Genomic DNA, 22,088 nt, shown 5'->3' with positions numbered 1-22,088 from the left:
GCAGAAACGCATGCAGATCTTGCAAACTCCACACATGAAACGGACTAAGCTGAGATCTTAAACTCGGAACCCCAGAACTGCACGTTTTAGGTTTCGGAACTCTTGTTGTGAAACGAGGACACGCCGTAATGATTTAAACACAGTGTCAAAACAACAAAGGCGGTCAAGTGGAAGGTTTTAGACTTCCTAAGTAAATTTCCACATGTCGAATTTATTTTACCAGCGAAAGAGGAGATTTAAAGGCAGTAGCTCCACACGAAAGAATCCATCCTTCAGTCCATTTTTCTGGGGTTTGACTTTGTCTTCGGGCAAGCTTCTCTGGACATTTTGCTTTCAGCTAGATGGTATCGCATGCCCCAGTTTTCCCACTGTGCCAATTTTTTTTTCTGAACACTGACCCGGAAGCAAGGCAGCGGGAAAAAAAAAAGGTGATTTTTTTTTTTTTTCTTTTTTTTTTTTTTCATTTTTTTTTTCTTCTTCTTTTCCCTGTCTCTACGCTGTGTATTTTGACACCTGCATGGCCCGAGGCCATTTATTTTTTTTTTCTCATTTTCCTAGCCGGCATCGAACGTGCAGATTTCATTCTGCGGCAGCTATTATTGATCAGACTTGGTGATGGAGTCTTAACCCCTGCGGGCATTTATCTGTGCCAACTGTCTGCCCGATTGTTTTTTTTTTCCCCCCAATTTCCCCCATTTTGTGGCTGTAAAAATGGTATCCATGATGGGTGGTACATGTATCTCTAACATTTAGCACAGTACAGATATGTAGTGACACTGAAGTTGCAGTATTCAGATACGGGACAGGAAATGTAACTGTAACCACTTGGTAAATAAATACAGTGTAAGTAAACCTCTTGCTAGTGGAGGGCGTTGTTGCGGACATGATATTGGCAGTGTTCAAAACTTGAAATAATATAAAGACAGTTAAAATCAGTCCAGCGCCGGAACAAACTTTGTATTCTTAAAAGAAGACAGACCGTTGATGCCGCACCTGTTCGCACTGTTTCCTAAAAAGAAGACATAATATTGATATTTCACTTGACGGAAAAATAAGGTATACTAAGTGTAGCTATTGTCTGTGTGGTTCTTTTCCTAAAAAAAAAAAAAAAAAGTTACTTTCCCATATCGATGCTACGTGTTATGATTACAGCTGTTATTGCTGCATTTCAGTTCCTACAAAGACAAAGTATTCATGTTGCACTTCCCTAAAAAAATTGAAGATTCTCATCATTTATCGTTTAGTTTGATTTTTATTGTATACATGATCTATTTGAGAATCTTTTGTTGTAGTTGTTACGATAAGCATCTTTCAGATGCTGTTCCATAAACTGTTCCTGTTTACACAAAACAAAAGCACTTTTTTTACCATGGAGTTCCCTTCAAACTGTGTTTCCCAACCTTTATTGACCCTGGCATGTATTTATATAAAAAGAAATAATAATATTAATCAAATTCTACACCACTAAACAGACATGACGAAAGTATATATTCAAATAACGATGACCTTGTTTAGTTTACTCATTAATTGACATGGTGTGAAATGCGGGACTATAAAATTGAACACAGATTTTATTCATTTCTGTTTTATGAATAGCGAAAGGTGTTTACAGAGATTCATTTTACCATCTGCCATCTAGAGCACCGGTGTCAAACTCGAGCCCCGGGGGCCATATCCGGCCCACCACATGATTTTATGTGCCCCGCGAAGGCAAATCACGTATGTCTACTCCCGTGATTCTTGTTGAAATCTGTACCAAAATTTGAAATTGTCATATCATGAATCATAATGTTGAGGTATTGCAAGTGTTTTTATGTTACCTTACATCAACAATAGTTGAAAAACGCATTACCCTTGATTTCTGATTCCAAAAGTAATTCATAAATTTCACGTGTCAACATGATGAGGCGGTAAAGATTTTTACGGTGTCGCAGTCATAACGGCCCTCTGAGGGGAAACCGGAACGACAGTGTGGCCCGCGAAAAAAATGAGTTTGACACCCCCGATCTAGAGCATTCAGTTGTTTCGCCCGTCGCTACACGTCGTTGGCATTGACAGATTAACGAAGATAAATTATGCCATCACACCCGATATTCGCAACCTAATTGTGTTTCCTTGCTTGCCCAAATGACAGTTGACAACAAATCGTGCAAAAAAAAAAAAAAAAAAAAAAAGCCACGCCGACAGTTACCGACAAGTAAAACGTTGCATTATATGGAACGTACACAAGTGTTCACAGGATGCAATGATGGGAAGTATCAAGGCTTCAGTAATCATGAGTCAGCATGCGCTCTCTACTATATGCCCGAGCAAGCATTTTTTTTTTTTTTTTACCCCCCCCTCCACTGCTGACAGTCACCTGATGCAGCCGCACGCCACTCCTCCACAAAAGAGGCTTTCAGCGCGCTTACTGTACTCGCTGCACTATATTCGAGAACGCCGGGGCTGTAGTGTGATGATGTATGCCCCCCCACCCCCACCCCCCCAAAACCACCGAGCGTTACCTTCCGCCCGGGGGTCGGAAACGGTGAACAGTGAACTGCTCGGTTACAATCAGTCTCCCGCTTAGTCTACCTTAATAAGCCCCTCTGCACTCTTAAACGCGTGCGCTTTTATAATTACAGATATTACAACACTCTTCAACCGGACACTTATAATTTATTTTCTAGCGAAACGCAGAGCCGCGACGTAAGGATGAAAGAACCGCACGTGAGTCCAAAGCCGCGGGTCGTCAGCCCCCTGCCTTAGACGATCGACGGCTGGATTTACGCTGAATGTCCAAGTGCCTGATTTTGCTTTTTATGTCTCCGTGCTAATTGTCTAGTTGAGTGCCCACCTATCAAGGGTCAACACCAGGTGGGAAAAACACTGAACTATGCAACGATATGTAAATAATACAAATATTAAGCATCACATTGAGCTGGCCTCACTCTTTGCCTGTATTCACTGTAATCACATATTTATATTCTCCACTAAAACAAATATCATGGTTAAAACGCGCAAAACTGCAACGCACGACAGGAAATGAGTACTAACTGATAAAGTTTTTTTTTTTTTAAATAAATGGTGAAGTACAAATTAACGAGAGTTAGCAGAGTTCTTGTCAAATGGTGATAATTCTGATACATAGAGTGAAGAAAATAAGTATTTGAACGCCCTGCTATATTGCAGGTTCTCCCACTTAGCAATCGTGGAGGGGTCTGAAATGTTCATCGTAGGTGAATGTCCAGTGTGAGAGAGATAATCGAAAAAGAAAAATTCAGACATCACAATGTATGATTTTTTTTTTAATGATTTATTTGTGTGATACAGCTGCAATTAAGTATTTCAACACCTGTCTATCAGCTAGATCCACATGTATGAGGTTGTTAGCTGCATAAAGACACCTGTCCACCCCATAAAATCAGTAAGACTCAAAACATGTAACATGGCCAAGACCAAAGAGCTGTCCCAAGACACCAGAGACAAAAATTTCCACACGGCTGGAAAGGGCGACGGAGAAATTGCCGAGCAGCTTGGTGGGAAGAAAGTTCCACCGTTGGAGCAATCATTAGAAAATGGAAGAAGCTAAACATGGCGGTCAATCTCAATCGGTAGTGAAACCCCGTGCAAGATGTCACCTCGTGGGGTCTCAATGATCCTTAGAAAGGTGAGGAATCGGCCCAGGACTACACGACAGGACTTGGTCAATGACCTGGAAAGAGCTGGGACCACCGTTTCCAAGGGGACCGTCGGTAATACACTAAGACGTCATGGTTTGAAATCATGCACGGCACGGAAGGTTCCCCTCCTTAAACCAGAAGGTGTCAAGGCCCGTCTTAAGTCTGCGAATGACCATTTGGATGATACAGAGGAGTCATGGGAGAAAGTTTTGTGGTCAGACTAACTGTGTTTGGAGAAAGACGAATGATGAGTTCCATCCCAAGAACACCATCCCTACTGTGTAGCATGGGGTGGTACCATCATGCTTTGGGGGTGTTTTTCTGCACACGGAACAGGACGCATGCAATGTATTAAGGAGAGGATGACCGCGGCCATGTATTGTGAGATTTTGGGGAACAACCTCTTTCCCTCGGTCGGAGCATTGAAGATGGGTCGTGGCCGGGTCTTTCAACATGACAATGACCCGAAACAAGGAAAAAACCAAGGAGTGGCGCCGTAAGAAACGTATCAAGGTTCTGGCGTGGCCTAGCCAGTCTCCAGACCTAAACCCGATTAGGAAATCTTTGGAGGGAGCTGAAACTCCCTGTTTCTCAGCGACAGCCCAGAAACCTGTCTGATCTAGAGAAGATCTGCGTGCAGGAGTGGGCCAAAATCCCGCTTGTGGTGTGTGCAAACCTGTTGTAAGAACTAAAGGAAACGTTTGACCTCTGTAATTGCAAACACAGGCTACTGTACCAAAATATTAAGTGTGGTTTTCTCAGGTGTTCAAATACTTATTTGCAGCGGTATCACACAAATAAATCATACATACTTTTTAGATTATCTCTCTCACAGTGGACACGCACCTACGATGAAAATTCCAGACCCCTCCACGACTGCTAAGTGGGAGAACTTGCAATACAGCAGGGTGTTCAAATACTTATTTTCTTCACCGCACATGTTGCGTTGCTTGAATTAGGAGGCCACATCGCTGGACTTTTGTCCAGATAGTGTACGGTGTAGCTCCCTCTCAGCTTTAGGGAGGAAGGGAGGGGCAGGGGAGGTTCTGGCCCGCTACCAAAGGGGGTCATCATTCATCCCCTCTCTTGTCGCCTTCCTTTAATGCTCAGCAGAGGACGCACAAACATATACACACACTGCCATTGTGTGTGTGTGTGTGTGTGTGTGTCCTAGGCAACCAGGAGGAAGTGTGCTTCCCTCCGGCTCGTAAGCGTGATGGAGTGCGTCAGTCTCTCAGGTGCAGCATCCATTGACGCAGACACTTTGAGTGCAAAAGTGCCAAATCAGCACAATCTCGCCATTAGGCTTCCACATCTCCTTGGCTGCGGCTACCCGCGGACGCGATTGTGTTGCACGGGCCAACACAACGACAAAGAGAGGCGGCTAGTTATTTATTTATTTTGGGTCATTTTTTTTCAGTAATGCATATTCATACGTGTGCGTGTTGGGCGACGTGACAAATCAACGCGTGCTAAGGGCGAGCTCCTCACTGCTCGAGAAAAGAAAACAAAACAAAAAAAAAAAAAAAAGGCAGCAGTCCGGTTCGGCAAGGCGGTTGCCGGGGCAACTGAAAAAGCCTCGAGAGCCTCGAGGGGCGCGCGGCATCTGAAAATACGTGTCTGAGCATCAATGAGGTTCTCAAATGAGGCTTCGACGCATCGAACGTGGCCGAGACGCAGATAACGATTTTTTTTTTTTTTTTTTAATATTGAAAGTTGATTACGCGCACGGCGACAATCTGGTCCAACGCTAACATTTTCCCTCACTTGTGATCACAAAGACGTGATTGTCAGATTATCCTGATCGCGGCAATTGCGGATTTGAGTGTTTCGCCTCCCTCGTACTCCAAGTCACCAAACGTCTGATTGAGATGGTTATTGATAATAATTTACCAATTATGATTCCATTTTCAGTGTTACTTTTGATCCAATTCCTTATCCATCTTCATTGTGTGAGGGAATGAAATAATAACTGATCTGTCAGTTTATCATTATCCATCCATCCATTTTCGTTGCCGCTCATCCTCACGAGGGCCGCGGGGAGTGCTGGAGATGCAACATAAAATTTTCTGTGACATTTTTTTATTCAAATCTTAGTGGCACATATTTACTTCCATACTCAATGAGCACTGAATAGATAATTAGCATTCTGTTCACTCATAAATCTTGTTGTATGTCCATTTACACATCAAACATCCATCCATTTTCTTAGCCGCTTATCCTCACGAGGGTCGCGGGGGGAGTGCTGGAGCCTATCCCAGCTGTCAACGGGCAGGAGGCGGGGTACACCCCGAACTGTTCGCCAGCCAATCGTAGGGCACATAGAGACAAACAGCCGTGCTGGCAATCACACCTATGGGCAATTTAGAGTGTCCAATTAATGTTGCGTGTTTTTTGGGATGTGGGAGGAAACCGGAATGCCCGGAGAAAACCCATCCAGGCACGGGGAGAACATGCAAGGCCGGGATCGAACCCGGGTCCTCAGAACTGTGAGGCCAACGCTTTACCAGCTGAGCCCCCCACCATGCCACCTCCTTTATGAAATATTTTTTTATATTCAGTCTTCCATTTGTACTGTATTTTCTTGTAAAAAAATTTCTCCTGTAAAATTTGGAATTTTAACCTCAAAGGAAGAGATTTTTTTTTTCATAATTTTTAGGCTTTATTTTAACACTACTATGATGTTAGTAATTTAATAAATTTACTCACACAACTGACATCTTTATTTTTGCGGTATTACAACATAATTTAAATTGAAGTTTGTTCTCATTTTTCATGTAATATTCACCGTGAGGCCAACGCTTTACCAGCCGAGCCACCGTGCCGCCCGTTTATCATTATATACTGTAAATTATATTATATTATGATACAAAAGATTTTCTTTTTTTTTTTTACACAGTGCTGTTCTTTATGGACATTTTATATCCCAATATAGGCCGTTTATCATGGTCCTGATTGTAGTATTTTATTCATAATAATTTTCCTCAAAATAACACAAAATTAACGGCAATTTCCCTTTTTTTTTTAAATTATTTACACATTTTTAAATAGAATGCCATTTATTGTCCTTATACATCATACAACGGGATCGGAGAGCGTTTCCTGTTTCAGTGCATATGAAAGTGTCCATCGTGTATTCCACACTCGCCATCTTTTTTGTTTTGTTTTTATATTGCATTGCCGTTCACGCCGAGGTTGTTTCTTATTCAAGTCGACGGCATCCTGGCCCCATCTGACTCGTCCGCGCTGACCTTCGCTCAGCCTCCATTTTCTTGCCCCCCCCCCCAACCCTTCACTGCAGCTGACCATGAGTCAAACTTGAGACTTGAGACAGTTTGTGGGTCCCCCATTTAGCGCAATCCATTTTTTTTTTTTTTTTTTTTTCATCCGAGACCTGACGTTGACGGACGGAGATTTATTTGTCGCCAGATGGAGCACTTGTGATGCGTGTATTTATAGAAGCCACATGTGGCTCTTGTTAGGCCGGAATGCAGATGTGCGCACCACATCCGTGATGCGACCAAGGATTTTCCCATTGGACTCGTATTAAGGCGGCACGGTGGATCAGCTGGGAAGCGTTGGCCTCACAGTTCTGAGGTCCCGTGTTCGATCCTGGACCCGCCCGTGTGGAGTTTGCATGTTCTCTCCGTGTCTGTGTGGGTTTTCTCCGGGCACTCTGGTTTCCTCCCACATCCCCAAAATATGCAATATTAATTGGACACTTTAAATTGCCCCTAGGTGTGATTGCGAGGGCGACTGTTGGGTCTCGATGTGCCCTACGATTTGTTGGCAACCAGTTCGGAGTGTGCCCCGCCTCCTGCCCCTTAACAGCTGGGATAGGCTCCAGCACTCCTGTGTCCCTTGTGAGGATAAGCGGCTAAGAAAATGGATGGATGGATAAATTGCCCCTAAGTGTGATTGTGTGTGCGGCTGTTTGTCTCGATGTGCCCTGCGATTGGCTGGCAACCAGTTCGGAGTGTGCCCCGCCTCCTGCCCCTTAACAGCTGGGATAGGCTCCAGCACTCCTGTGTCCCTTGTGAGGATAAGCGGCTAAGAAAATGGATGGATGGTTAAATTGCCCCTAGGTGTGATTGTGTGTGCGGCTGTTTGTCTCGATGTGCCCTGCGATTGGCTGGCAACCAGTTCGGAGTGTGCCCCGCCTCCTGCCCCTTAACAGCTAGGATAGGCTCCAGCACTCCCGCGACCCTTGTGAGGATAAGCGGCAAAGAAAATGGATGGATGGATGTACTCATATTACAAAAAAAAGAAAGAAAAACGCAAGGGCTTAATAAATATATTGGACCAATTATCCCCAACTTTTATTGAGCCAAGACTTTTTTTACATTACATAACAAAAAATAATCCCATGACACACCGCCAAACAAAAATTTTACAAAAAGTATAGTACCTCACTGGCACATGTTGGTCAACAGAACCACATGCGATAGCAAAAAAATATTTTTATGGCAATGTACACAGTAAGTGAACGGTCAGCATGTTGGCTTCACACTTTTGGGTTTTGGGGTCGACTCTTACCGTGAAAGAAAATGAAATGAAAATCACATGAAGTGGGGAAAGAGCCGAATGTGCCTATAAGGCAGAAACATTCTCCTTCTTTTCCACCCTGATGACTTGCTGGGGTGGTTTTTAACCAAAGTTTACACAGAAATGTATTTTCCTAATTTTGTCATATCGTCGCAAAAGCCTGCATTAAGAGGGAATCGAGCCACGCAGTTGAAAAGCGTCTTCCTGTGCGTCACCCTCTGCGAGCAACATCTGACTTCCTTTCCTCGGCTTTTTTCAACCGCTGCGATATTTCCTGCAACTGGCAGGCATGCGTGCAGGAAGAATTTTTTTTTTTTAATTCTTTTTTTTTTTTTTTTTTGGCGGATGGAGGGGAGGTGTTTTCTTTTTTTTTTTTTTTTTAATTTTTTTTTTTGGGGGGGTATATTTTTTAAACTGCGTTGTGCCTCCGACCTGAAAACGTCAGTCGTATCTGGGTGGTTTTCCACGGGGAGGGAAAAGTTGCTACGCGGTGACACAGCAGATGCTGCGCCACGGTCGTGACCCCCCCCCCCCCCCTCAAACGGAGAAAAGGCGGGCTCACGTGTGAGGCAGCCAGATGTTGTTGTGTTTTCACTTTTTTTTTTTTTTTTTCCCCTTGCATTTGCAAAGCAAGGGAGTCGAAAACCGTTGTAATAACTTGAAATTGTTTTAAGAGGAGGGTATTTTTTAAAAATAATACCAACAAGATTCTTGGCACTGCAAAAAATGGCAAAACTTTAGGAGAAAAAAATAATTTGAACAAAATTACAAATGTCTGCTAATAGTACAGGGTGGCACGGTGGATCAGCTAGGAAGCGTTGGCCTCACAGTTCTGAGGTCCCGGGTTCGATCCCGGCCCCGCCTGTGTGGAGTTTTCATGTTCTCCCCGTGCCTGCGTGGGTTTTCTCTGGGCAGTCCGGTTTCCTCCCACATCCCAAAAACACGCGACATTAACTGAACACTCTAAATTGCCTGTAGGTGTGATTGTGAGTACGGCTGTTGTCTGTCTCTGTGTGCCCTGCGATTGGCTGGCAACCAGTTCAGGGTGTACCCCGCCTCCTACCCGTTGACAGGTGGGATAGGCTCCATCACTCCTCGTGACCCTTGTGAGGATATGCGGCAAAGAAAATTTTTCAGGGTCGAGCACCATTTACTTTTGCATATTGTCATATTCTTATATATTTTATATTCTACATTCAATAATGTATTCGATTAAAACAGCTGGCATAGGCTCCAGCACTCCTTGCGACCCTTGTGAGGATAAGCAGCTAAGAAAATGGATGGATGGATGGATGGATGCATGCATGCATATAGTACAAAAATATGAAAACAAAAAAAAGGAAAAATAACCAAATATTAGAGAAAAAAATATTTGCCAAAAACAATAGCTAATATTGAACAAATTTTTGACATATTTGACACACTATTAGACAAAAATATTTTAAAAATATAAAACGAGATAAAAATGGGTTGGGGGAAAAACACCCAAAATATTTATTGACATTTTTATACAAATTATTAGAAGAATTAAATACTAAAATAAATTGAAATACAGCACATGATTAAAAACAATATATAAATAAAAGACAACTACAATGTCATTAGAACAATACAAAAATATTAGATAAAAATGGGGAAATATTTGAGGAAAAATGCCCCAATAATAGAAATCAATACGGTATATGAGACAAATAATTTGGATGGATGGATGCATGCATATAGTATAAAAATGTGAAAACAAAAAAGGAAAAAATAACCAAATATTAGAGAAAAAAATATTTGCCAAAAACAATAGCTAATATTTGACAAATTTTTGACATATTTGACAAACTATTAAACAAAAATATTTTAAAAATATAAAACAAGATAAAAATGGGTTGGGAGAAAAAAAATCACCCAAAATATTTAGATATTCATATTTAAATTATTAGAGGAATAACATACTAAAATAAATTGAAATACAGCACATGATTAAAAACAATATATAAATGAAAGACAACTACAATGACATTAAAACAATACCAAATATTAGATAAAAATGGGGAAATATATGAGGAAAAATGCCCCAATAGTAGAAATCAATACGGTATATGAGACAAAACAATTGGAAAATATTGTGGAAAAAAATCAGTTTGTGTTGATTTATAAATCACGGTATTTGTCGGAGTTCTCCACATTGAATTAATTGAAAGATCGCCGTCGTGGTCGTGGCCCCGAGCATGCAAGAGGCTTCGGCGTGCGCCCACCAACGTCAATCTTTTCCAGTCGCCTCTATCCTTGGAGATGAAATACCATATAATATTTCTTCTCTTCCTTATGACTGCCACTCCAATTCGCTTCCTTTCAGTGGGCGATACACGCGGGTAAAAAAAAAAAAAGTCAAGCAATCGGGTACATGTCAACCGAGGACAGTCGCCTTTTGAAGAGATGACGTTTGATGTGAGTGCCGACAGCGCTAACTGCCATTTGAAACGCTGTAAAAATTTCATAACACTATCGTAATGCGGTAATAATGCACAAAGAAATACTTAAGGGATTTCTCCAATGGGAGTGGCTCAAATCAAAACATTGCACAATCTAACATTCGCCAAAGCTATGATACTCAAAATATTACAAAAATGTGCAGTCAAAATGCATAAATCTTTCACAAAAACGCATAAATAATAGAACGAGAAAAATTATAGAAAAAAGTATGAAATATAAAAACCAAATACGCAATTATTAGCCAATACCAAAAAAAAGAGACAAATATTACATGGGGAAAAAAACATGAATATCAGGTGGGGAAAAAACTATTAAAATTTGATGGAAAATACAAAAATAATTTCTGGAAAACCATAAATATTCACTGAAAATATTAGAAAAAGTGCAATTCATTCTCCCAGAGACTCCTCAATGCTGTACTTAATGACGGATACAACTGGAAGGAGTAATCGTAACCATCTGACAACTTATCGGTCAACTGTGTCATCCATTTTGGAGTGGCCTTTGTCCAGGGCCGGCCCGGGGAAGCACAGAGCCGGCTTTCACGGACTGGCCGGGCCTGGCCGGGCTCCCGCGGGTCCTCCACCGCAGCTCTGCTGGAAACGCGGAAGCCCGATGTTTGTGCTCGATGTGTAATTAGCCCCGAGGATCATAAAGAGCCATTCACGCCGGCTTGTTTGCTGAGCCAGCTGCCGGCCGTTATTCTTTGTTTCGAGATGTTTTCCCTTAGAGGGCGAGCGATGCCAGACAAATCCTTGGACTGGTACACCGACTTTTAGTGTGTACAGTACGTAACCGCAGTGTACTGTTGAATTCCGGGAGTACTGTATGTATTTAGAAAGTATTATCGAGTGCTGTTTTTATCACTAAAAAACTTTTTTTTTTTTTTTTTTTTTTTAGCCGGAACGAATTCATCCCAATCCCGTTCATTTCTCTAATGAAAGTTGATTTTAGATAAGTGTGTTTTGAGTTACAAGGAGTGGCGAAGGAATTAAGCTCATATCTCAAGGTCTGCATCGACTGTTTTACAGATGTTTGTTTTTTTTGGCTGGAGGGGGGGGGGGGGGTTTAGAAAAAATGGACAAATTAACCGCATAAGCCGCAGGGTTGAAAGCATGTAAAAAAAAACTGCAGTTTATGGGCCGGAAATTACGGTACGCCTTTTTGCAGTATCTTTACTGCAACTCTTTCTCATTTTGCAAAGGAGAGACAGCTGCTGGTGCACGTTCATTGAATTCCGGGTGAGCAGTAACACAAACAATGAAATGCGCACACACACTCAGATGTTGCTGCTGGCCACAGCTCACACGAAGACACTCACATCCAGACTTGCTGACATATGTCTCGCGCCAACCTACCAGACACTACAATACGTACAGTATTTACGATATCTTTGACCCCTGTAATGTTTTGTCTTTCAATACGTTTGGAATATGTTTAGAATGCATGTTTAATGAGTTTAAAAGTGTGTAAAGAGTGTGCGGGAGGTAAAAAACGTTTTAATTTTTTTTTTTTTTTTTTTTTTTATTGTGGTCCGTGTTTAGTATAGATTTTCATCTATTTTTGGTGGGCCTGGAGCAAATACCCGGTAATAATTGGGGATTCTGTGTATACAATAAATTCTGAAAAAAGATTGAATATTCATGCATCATTACCAAGGTAACCTTTCTGAATAATATTAGTAGAACTATATCAATTCCTTTTCCATTACTTCCGTAGACGTTCACAGCATGGTGCAACTCTCACTTGAGGAAAGCCGGCACGCAGATCGAGAACATCGACGAGGACTTCCGGGACGGTCTGAAACTCATGCTCCTACTGGAGGTCATCTCAGGTAAGTGACTGATTAGCTTTGATACTTAGCTGTCTGTGTTTGACGCTAACACTAGCTCCGCGCTAATGCTAACGCTAGCGCCGTGCTATCTGGGCCGGTTAAAAAAAAAACCAACATACCAGTAAAAATCACTGAGACACGGCAGTAACACACTAGCGCGGCGCTAACAGGGCCATACCGGTAAAAGTCACTTCCTCGGCACATATATTCCACCAGTCTCACTTTTCCGCTCCAGTGCCCCCTTGCGGCCGTTAGGAAAAATGTGCAAATTAGCCGCATCACCGCATAAACCGCAGGGTTAAAAGCATGTGGGGAAAAAATAGACCAGAAATTACGGTCTATGTATTTTCAGTAATTTGTCCTTTTTTTAGAAAATATTGTTTGATTTGTCTGTGTCAAATGAGTAGTATTTAAATAAGTACAGTTTTTGTACTTAGTTACTTGCCACCATTGGTAGCATCTTTACTTTTCCTCCTCCAGGCGAACGTCTGGCCAAACCCGAACGCGGCAAGATGAAAGTTCACAAGATCTCCAACGTGAACAAAGCACTGGACTTCATCGCCAGCAAAGGAGTCAAGCTTGTGTCCATTGGCGCCGAAGGTTAGTGGTGCGACGCCTCATAGACTTTTTATTTATTTATTTATTTATTTTCAAATTTATTTGACTTCGGCCTCGAGCAGTCATTAAGCGCGCGACGACCTCGCCTTGCCGCCGTGGTTGAGGTCCACCGCGCCGTTCATCAGGACAGCCTCGGGTCATCTCGCCGTCCCACTGGCACTCAATCAGCGGTTCTGGAACTTTTTACACCGAGTTCCACCCCGAAATATATTTAGCTCTTTCCAGTACCAAGTACCACAGTTAAAGTACAGTGGGTACAGTACAGCCATAAGTGGCACTTGAATGTAGCAAAATAAAAACATGTACATAATATAAATTCAATTAAAATATATTGCCTGTAGTTAATTGAAAAATGTACTTAAATACTCATTTAAAAACAAATTGTTGATAGCAATTAATACAATTAAAAAAATTAAATACCACTAAACTGCTCTGGCAGCAATTTTTTGGTCCACCACGTAAACTAGATCATTTCCATTCTATATCCATGCTTGATGTCAACCATGTGACAGTTTTTGTTGTTGTTGTTTTTTTTCCCCTTTTCGGGCTTATTTTAGACAAATCGGATATTTAACCGCATTTTAAATTAATTCATGTTGCTGAAAGTATTGAAATTATATTCATAGCAGTAGATTGATTTCCAAGTTCATCTGCAATTTGTGACAAATACAGAAAAGTGTGACATCAGAATGGAGAGGGGTGCTTTGAGATCCGACTTTCATTTCTTACCACTAAAACTGTGACTATCATCGCTAATTGTTAGCGTGTCAACAGGGATTTGTGTTGTTTGTTAGCATTCAGCTAAGCGGACTTTCTAAAAGGAAAGCAATGTGGTTGTTTCGAATGCACAAAGTGTAATTCTCTTTTGGGGGGGTAGTTTGTATTTTTACGAGGAGTGGCATTAAAGAGCGAAAAGGAAAAAGTGACTCAGTTTTCAAGGAACGACAACATAATTTGTAATTCTCCGTCCTATTTTGTTGGCTACACTTGTTTTCCTCCATCACGTGTAGTGCAGAGGACAAAAGCAGTAAATACCCTTAAACAATGCCAGTATCCATTAGCGATGATTTCCAGGACTGATTGATTATGCTTGAAAGATATTTGGCGAAACAATTTGATCAGATTTGTCGCGGAGGCTCCGAGCCGCACCGACACTCCAGGCGGATTATGCGCTCGGAATCCCCCGTCCATACATCCTGGTCTGGGTTTTAGGGGCTGGGGTGTCACCCTTTCAAATGGCATCAACGGGATCGATCAGTCAGGTTCCACCTGAGCAGTCGCTTCGTGTGTCAACCCGAACCGCCGACCCCCGACTGTTTTTAACCCTCGCAGTTTCGCGTCCACCTTGCGGTTTGCCCGTCACGGTGGAAGCAGGTCCGAGCCGCCTGATCCTGATTGGATTACTGCGATTTATTGAAGGCGGCCAACCTGTTGGAAGGGATTTTCATGAAAGACAACGCAACACATACAGCGCACCAAATGGGACCGCTCCATTCACACAATACCACGTTAGGCTCATCAATGACGTGCACAGCCAATAAAGGTTGTTAAAAAAAAAAATCATTTGCACACGATTAGTATTGACTATTAGTAGTGGAGTATCATTTAAATACACTATTGCCCTGAGATGCGACTTTAATTTCTTCCATGACCACACTCTTATTTCAATCATCTTTCTCTGTTGTAATGAATGGAATTCCCATTAATCCGTCCCAGCCTTCCAAGAAATACATTTTTGTAATACTGTTTATTGTATTTGGAGCAGAAATCGGTCAAACAGTGCTTGTACTTCAAACTCGTGAATCTAAAAACTTGAGTTTGGTCACTGAAATATTAAGGCACTGATGTACACGGACAAATGGATATATATATACAATATCGGCAAAATTTTGTGTCTCAAAAGTAAAAACTACACACGCAAATGTCAATTGCTAATATATACAGTACTATGTGAATATAAGTAGCAGTGAAAATAGTCAGGAGCTAAGTAAACTATATGTTATAAATTAGTCTAAATAGTTTAAAATAAATTAAATACTAGCAGTATTAACAGCAGTGGTTTGACACCTGTACATGATTAATAGTTTTATACTAAATATACATAAGTAAACATGAACAGGAGCAACAATAGTCAGTAGCATTGCATCAAAAACCGGCAATAATAAATACTAATATTTGTCCATGTGAATAGCAAAATAGCTCGTGAGTAATAGTATATACTGATGTACTCATGTATACAGCAAAGAAATAAATGTTCTACACTTTTGTGATTTTTATTATACGAAGAGAATATTGTAAACATTTGAATGTGAACTGGCAGCAAAACTAGTCAAAAGCATTGCTGTATGTTTATTATGTATGGATGTATATTGGAAAAATGTTTTAGCATGTTTTTCCACCACTTGCTCTTGAAAAAGATGTCTTGATATAATTATTGTCATCAGATATGTCTCTGTAATCCCATCACTTTTTTTTTTTTGATGTAAAGAAATCGTAGACGGCAACGCCAAGATGACATTGGGAATGATCTGGACCATCATCCTCCGCTTTGCCATCCAAGACATTTCCGTCGAAGGTAATTTGTGTGTGTGTGTTTGGGGGGTGGGGGGCAATCCCACAGTGATGGGGGTCCCAATCACTCCATCTCTGCAATTCGACTGCAAATCAACAGCAGGTTTGAGTGCATAGTCATCCCTCCATCTTCTTCCTAACCTTCAGAGACGTCAGCTAAGGAGGGCCTCCTGCTCTGGTGCCAGAGGAAGACGGCGCCCTACAAGAACGTCAACATTCAGAACTTTCACATCAGGTGAGAACCCAAACGTTTCATCCCGTGCTTTAATTCGTCGTTTGAGCATCCGGATTGGGAGAGCTGGGGGCGCTCTGCACGGAGTAGAGACTCAGAAATTGGAAAAAATTTGGGCATTTGAAAAGTCACAGTAGTACGGTCGTTTCCGGCCTATAAGCCGCGACTTTTTTCACACACTTTCAAACCTGCGGTTTATGCGGTGATGCAGCTAATTTGTGCATTTTTTGTAACGGCTGCAAGGGGGCACTAGAGCACAAAAGGAAAGAGTGAGACCGGTGGAATATATGTGCCAAGGAAGTGACTTTTACCGGTCCGGCCCTGTTCGTGCTGCTGCCATGTCTCAGTGATTTTTACCGGCATGTTTTTTTTTTTTTTTTTTTTTTTTTTTTTAATCGGGCACTGTATGTTCTGCGCTAGCATTAGCGCTGTGCCAGCCTGTTGCTGCCTGTTTTTTTTTTTTTTTTTTTTTAGCAGCCCTGTTAGCGCTGCGTTAGCATAAGCGATGTGCTAGCGTGTTACTGCTGCGTTGTTGCCGCATCTCAGTGATTTATGGATGTTTTTTTTAACCAGCCCTGTTAGTGCTGTACTACCGTGTTGCTACTGTGTAGCTGCTGCAGCTGTTTTTTTTTCATTATATCGGTATTAGTATTATTTTTAATTTTTTTTACCAGCCCTGTTTGTGTTACCGTGTTGTTGCGATGTTAAGATAAGGTTTTACAACTTTGACAACTCTTTCTGTGTACCATCTTTGTAAATATCTCATGTTTCAATGTGGGCACTTGCGGCTTTTACACAGGTGCGGCTTACATATGTACCCAATGGTATTTCCTTTCCAAATGTATCGGGTGAGGCTTATAATCATGTGCACTCTGTAGGCCGGAAATTACGGTACTATGTTTTGTAACTTTGTTTAGCAAGCAAGCAAATACTAATAGAGATGAAAGATCTGGTAATCTAAGATTTATTCAGTGCTTGTGTGTTCCATGTTACTTTTTTATTTTCTTTCAGCAGCGCTACATGCTAGCCACCTTAAGACTAAAGCCGCTAAGCTAACCAAACAAGCTCCAACTAACTGAAAGCACACACACGACACAGACTCACGCACACAAGGCAGCATTTCATAATGTTTTGACAGTGCGAGTGACTTCATCGTCTAATTATCTTTCTCTTGGCTGTGTGGTTCAAGTTTTGACAAAATATTCTCTTGGCTTGATCTGATGAGAAGTTGAACTTGAACTAACCCAGGATGAGATGGTTACAACATGGCGTAATTCGACCGGCGGTGTTACTATAATGCTGCAGATGTGGAAAGAGATCACCGATATAAAGTTTAAAAAAAAAAAAATGTAGTCAGGACGGGAGCATACCGTATGTCTGTTTTGCCAGACTCTTGAATCATTGATACCTGTGGATGAAAGGCAAGAAGAAGAAAGGTGGAGTTGAAGTTATATCAGGTTGAGGGTCTGAGGGGGGGGGGGCACGGGCGGGGGTCAGTCCTTTTGATGTGGTCTCTCTGTGATATTTGAGATGTGAGCCACACGAACAAACAGTTTTTTTTTTAATATTCTTTTATGTTGAAGCACAGCCTTCTTTGCTCATCCAAAGCAGAAAAAAGTCAAAGTAAAAAGTAATGAATGATTGTTTCACATACTGCATATATCATATTTATTATTCATTTCTAAAATACTACATTCATCAAGCTAAACGTAGATAAAACGTAAGTCGCCAATCAAATCACGTGCGCATCATTCAAAATGTTTTAAAATCAGAGGTAACCCTGATAGATGCAGGTTCTGGAGAAAGAATTGTGGTCGTCCACATAGTCATTTGAATCCATCTCAAATCAACAAAAAAATGATTTGATTTAATTATGAAAAAAAAAAAGTCAAATACTTTACAGAGAGAATGGTAGCATTCTTACAAAATGAGTTAAAGGATTACACGATGAAAGCTGACCAGCAGCAGAGTTTCCATTCAGAGCAACAAGTAGTCATTTGGTTATTAAGCATCAAATCCACAATGTCTTTTTTTCTCATTTGCTTATTCTTTGGGGGGAAACTCATGTGCAACATTTTCTTTTTGAAAATGTTTGAGGTGTCCCCAACAGCATCCCTGTGAAAACTGTCATACCGCCCTTGAAAAGTTGAGAAAATGTCTTGTTTTCTGCTCGACAACTTTCTGGCTTTCATGTGGGCTTCGCCAATGCCGAAAACTCAATTTTTTTTGCAAACTGTGAAAATCCATATCCTTCATATAAGAGGTTGCTCACACAACCATGCAAAACTCGCACGGTAGCACACTGTGGAAAGTTAAAAAACATTTGATGCTGACACCAGTTTTGCCCATGAACTTGAAAATGGGATGGACTTTTAAGGACCCATCCTTCAGGGTTTGACCAATAACTCAAATCCGTTACTAAGTGTCAGACTGACCAATAACTGGAACACTTGTTGGTAAGCGACTCAGACCAACCAATAACTTCAACCTGAAACTGACCAAAAACTCCCAACTTGTTAGCGTGTTCGACTGTTTCACAGGGAGTTAGCCGTTTCGTGAACTATAATTTCCAAACTATAGAGCGCACCTGATTATAAGCCACACCCACTACATTTTGAAAGGAAAAAGTATTTTGTACATACACACGCCGCACCTGATTAAAAGCTGCATGTGCGCCAATTGAAACACGATATTTACAAAGAAAGATGGTAGACAGAGAGTTTTCAAAGTTTTAATAATTTTCCCGAGTTTTTCTTTCCAAACAGTGCCTGTGACGCAGCAGTAAAACAGCAGCAACACGCTAGCACAGCGCTAACAGGGCCAGTTAAAAAAAATAATAATGGTAAAAATCCCTGAGACGCGACAGCAACACATTAGCACAGCGCTAACAGGGCCGGTTAAAAAAAAAAACAAACAAAACATACCGGTAAAAGTCACTTCCCCGGCACATATATTCCACCGGTCTCACTTTCGTCTTCCGCTCGAGCGCCCCCTTGCGGCCGTTAGGAAAAAATGCACAAATTAGCCGCATAACTGCATAAGCCGCAGGGTTGAAAGCGTGTGTGTGTGTGTGTGTGTGTGTGGGGGGGGGGGGGTCACGGCTTATAGGCGGGAAATTACGGTACTTTGCCTGCGTTACCTCATTCACCATCGCCATGTTTACTGTCAAAAACTTTCTATTGGAGGAGCATATTTGATTTCAGGAATTAGTTCTAATGTGATGTTCTCTTCTCTTCGTGGTATTCAGCTGGAAAGATGGTTTGGGCTTCTGTGCGCTCATTCATCGGCACCGCCCGGAGCTCATCGACTACGGGAAGCTACGCAAGGTTAGAGAACACGCGACACAGCGAGCATGACGCTCAGTAGAAGGAAGACCGAGGCCGAGCTGTTAGTCACTGGAGACAACTTCCTGTTCCCAGACGGGCAGTAGGATTTTGATTCTTGGGCGAGGGGGGGGGATAGGACGCTTCCAACGATGTGTTTTTGTGTGTCAGGATGACCCCATGACCAACTTGAACACGGCCTTCGACGTGGCCGAGAAGTACTTGGACATTCCCAAGATGTTGGACGCAGAAGGTGAAAAAAATCCCCTTTAATCAACGGTTACCCCGAAATGTTGAGATAATTGAGCTCAGCCTTACAAGCACCTTTAAGCTGTCGTCTTGACTGGCAATCATATGAATCTCTCTTTTTTTTTTTTTTTTTTTTTTTTTGCTGCTAAAATATGAAAAAGTGCTAGACTGCAACGTCAGATTTTTGGGATTCACCATTTTCAAGCAGACGACATGGAAACAAGTATCACGTCAAAGATGAAAGCTAAGCAGAGCTGCCTGCCGTGCGCAGATTAGCTTCTGATAAGTGGCACTCACTTAAATATTGGACCAAGTCAGTCTTTAAACTAAATTATAATTAGAACGTAAGATTTCATATTTCTGTAGAAGAATTGAAACATTATGTAATTATATTTAACATTGATTTGTTTTATTTGTATTTTTTTCTTCAATATTTAAGTGTAACTACACATTAATATACATACACAAGCTATTTATTATCTCCATGCATCCATCCCTTATCTGAGCTGCTTATCCTCACAAGGTTCGCGGGGAGTGCTGGAGCCTATCCCAGCTATCTTCGGGCAGTAGGTGGGGCTACACCCTGAACTGGCAGGGCGCATAAAAACAACGTTACGTTCACACCTACGGGCAATTTAGTCTTCAATTAACCTACCATGCATATTTTTGGGATGTGGGAGGAAAATGTATTAATTTAATTGGATTTAAAAATATGGATATTTACTGTTATCAAATAAATAAATATGAAATAAAATTTTGCTTCACACTGTATTATTCTAAACGTGTGGTAATTTGATTAAATTTAAATTTGGATAATTTTTAAGAGGGACAGGACTGTCCCCTCAAAACAAACTATTCAGTGAGGCTAAAAAAATATATATATTTATATATATGTATATATCTTAATGATTCAAAAATGTGGGAATAGGCGGCACGGTGGGGCAACTGGTTAAAGCGTTGGCCTCACAGTTATTAGGACTGGGGTTTGAATCCCCGCTGTGCCTGTGTGGAGTTTGCATGTTCTTCCCGCGCCTGTGTGGGTTTTCTTCGGGTGGGGACTCTAAATTGCCCCAAGGTGTGATTGTGAGTGCGACTGTTGTCTGTCTCCTTGTACCCAGTGATTGAAGGGTGTGCCCCGCCTCCTGCCCGATGAAAGCTGGCATAGGCTCCAGCACTCCCGCGACCCTCGTGAGGATAAGCGGTTCAGAAAATGTATGGATAAAAAAAGTGGGGATTGTCTAATTAAAAAAACGTATTCAAATGTCTTCTTTTTTTAATGTTATAACATGCTTTTTTTGATTGTATGATTATGTAATGAATCACATCTTCCCTTCCAAGCACATCTGGCAGATGTGCGGCGATGATGCTGAGCTCTACTTCTTCAATGACTACTCCCCCCCCCTTCCCTTCCTCCACCATACCTCTCTCTACCCCCGCCCCCTACCTCCACCAAATCCCCCCCCCCCCGACAGATATTGTGGGCACTGCCCGTCCGGACGAGAAGGCCATCATGACCTACGTGTCTAGCTTCTACCACGCCTTCTCGGGCGCCCAGAAGGTACCCGTGGATCCAGCTCCTTCCTTCCTCCTCCTCCTCCTCCTTCCTCCCCACCCTCCTCTCCTCCACCCACTCGTCCTCACTTTGTCTTCTTCCCCCTGAGATGTTATGCTAACACTTTCTCTCTGCAGTGCACAAGCTTCCCTGCGGGGGTCACGCCCTTCTCTGCATGTTCTCAAAAACGCATGAAGGGATCATTAAGATTTTTCTCCGATTTTCTGGTCTGCCTCTCTGTTGCCGTCTCGGAGCCCAGGGCAGCATACGTGACCATGTCGCTCAAGTTGAGCTACATGGGGGGTCCCTCAAGGGGTGCTTTGGTTCAATTTCACCCATAGTTGGTGGCAAAAAAAGGCTTGTTAAAAGTTAAGTTTTGATTTTCTTTTAAAAACACAGGGGCAGCCATCTGACCCATCTGATGAGTAATGAATAGATGACATGATGTATGATCATAGTTTTGGCACCAAATATAGTCTACGCTTTCATCTTCATCATCAAACTAGCGGCCCTACCCCAAATATTTAAAAGCCAACATTGTGTCATTGGATTTCATTTTTTAATTTTTTTTTACATCACGTGTTCTTATTGATTAATTGATCAGTTTCCCACATCGGTTCCTTCACATGGGATGGACTCTCCACAAGATCGTAATTAGTTTGTTTCACCGGCATTCCAATTAAAGCCAAACAAACTGTGTTTGGGATTTAGATGAATTGTGCCGGGATTCTTCTGAAGACAAAACAACAGCAGGCAGACTGGAGACCCTTGAAATTATGCCCTCTGCTGGCGTCTTTTGTCTCTGCACACTTTTACTCTCTCCTCTCCTGTCTTGTGCTTTTTCCTGCTGCTCCTCTGTTCCTGGGGCCTCCTCCTCCTCCTCCTCCTGCTCCCGTTCCTGCGGCAGATATCATTAGCACCTTGAGGCCAGACGAGAAGGCCGTCATGACTTATGTGTCGTGTTACTACCACGCCTTCTCGGGCAAGCAGAAGGTGAGCAGCTGAAATACTCCAAACA

General features: G+C 41.9%; 1 protein-coding gene across 3 annotated transcripts in view; it reads left to right on the top strand.

Annotated features, from left to right (window-relative positions):
- actn1 (actinin, alpha 1) overlaps positions 1-22,088 on the top strand; it is a 43,497-nt gene that overhangs the window by 8,918 nt on the left and 12,491 nt on the right. For all 3 annotated transcript variants that reach the window (XM_061843141.1, XM_061843140.1, XM_061843139.1), the window contains exons 2-8: positions 12,411-12,525; positions 13,006-13,125; positions 15,632-15,718; positions 15,862-15,949; positions 19,194-19,272; positions 19,441-19,522; positions 20,991-21,076. In XM_061843141.1, coding sequence (XP_061699125.1) covers positions 12,411-12,525; positions 13,006-13,125; positions 15,632-15,718; positions 15,862-15,949; positions 19,194-19,272; positions 19,441-19,522; positions 20,991-21,076 — 657 coding nt within the window. The remainder of the gene's footprint in view (positions 1-12,410; positions 12,526-13,005; positions 13,126-15,631; positions 15,719-15,861; positions 15,950-19,193; positions 19,273-19,440; positions 19,523-20,990; positions 21,077-22,088) is intronic.

This window comes from Syngnathoides biaculeatus, chromosome 15 (assembly GCF_019802595.1).
Source record: "Syngnathoides biaculeatus isolate LvHL_M chromosome 15, ASM1980259v1, whole genome shotgun sequence".
Taxonomy (NCBI): Eukaryota; Metazoa; Chordata; class Actinopteri; order Syngnathiformes; family Syngnathidae; genus Syngnathoides; species Syngnathoides biaculeatus.
The sequence above is the reverse complement of the archived record's forward strand: the minus strand, read 5'-3'. Positions and strand labels throughout refer to the sequence as shown.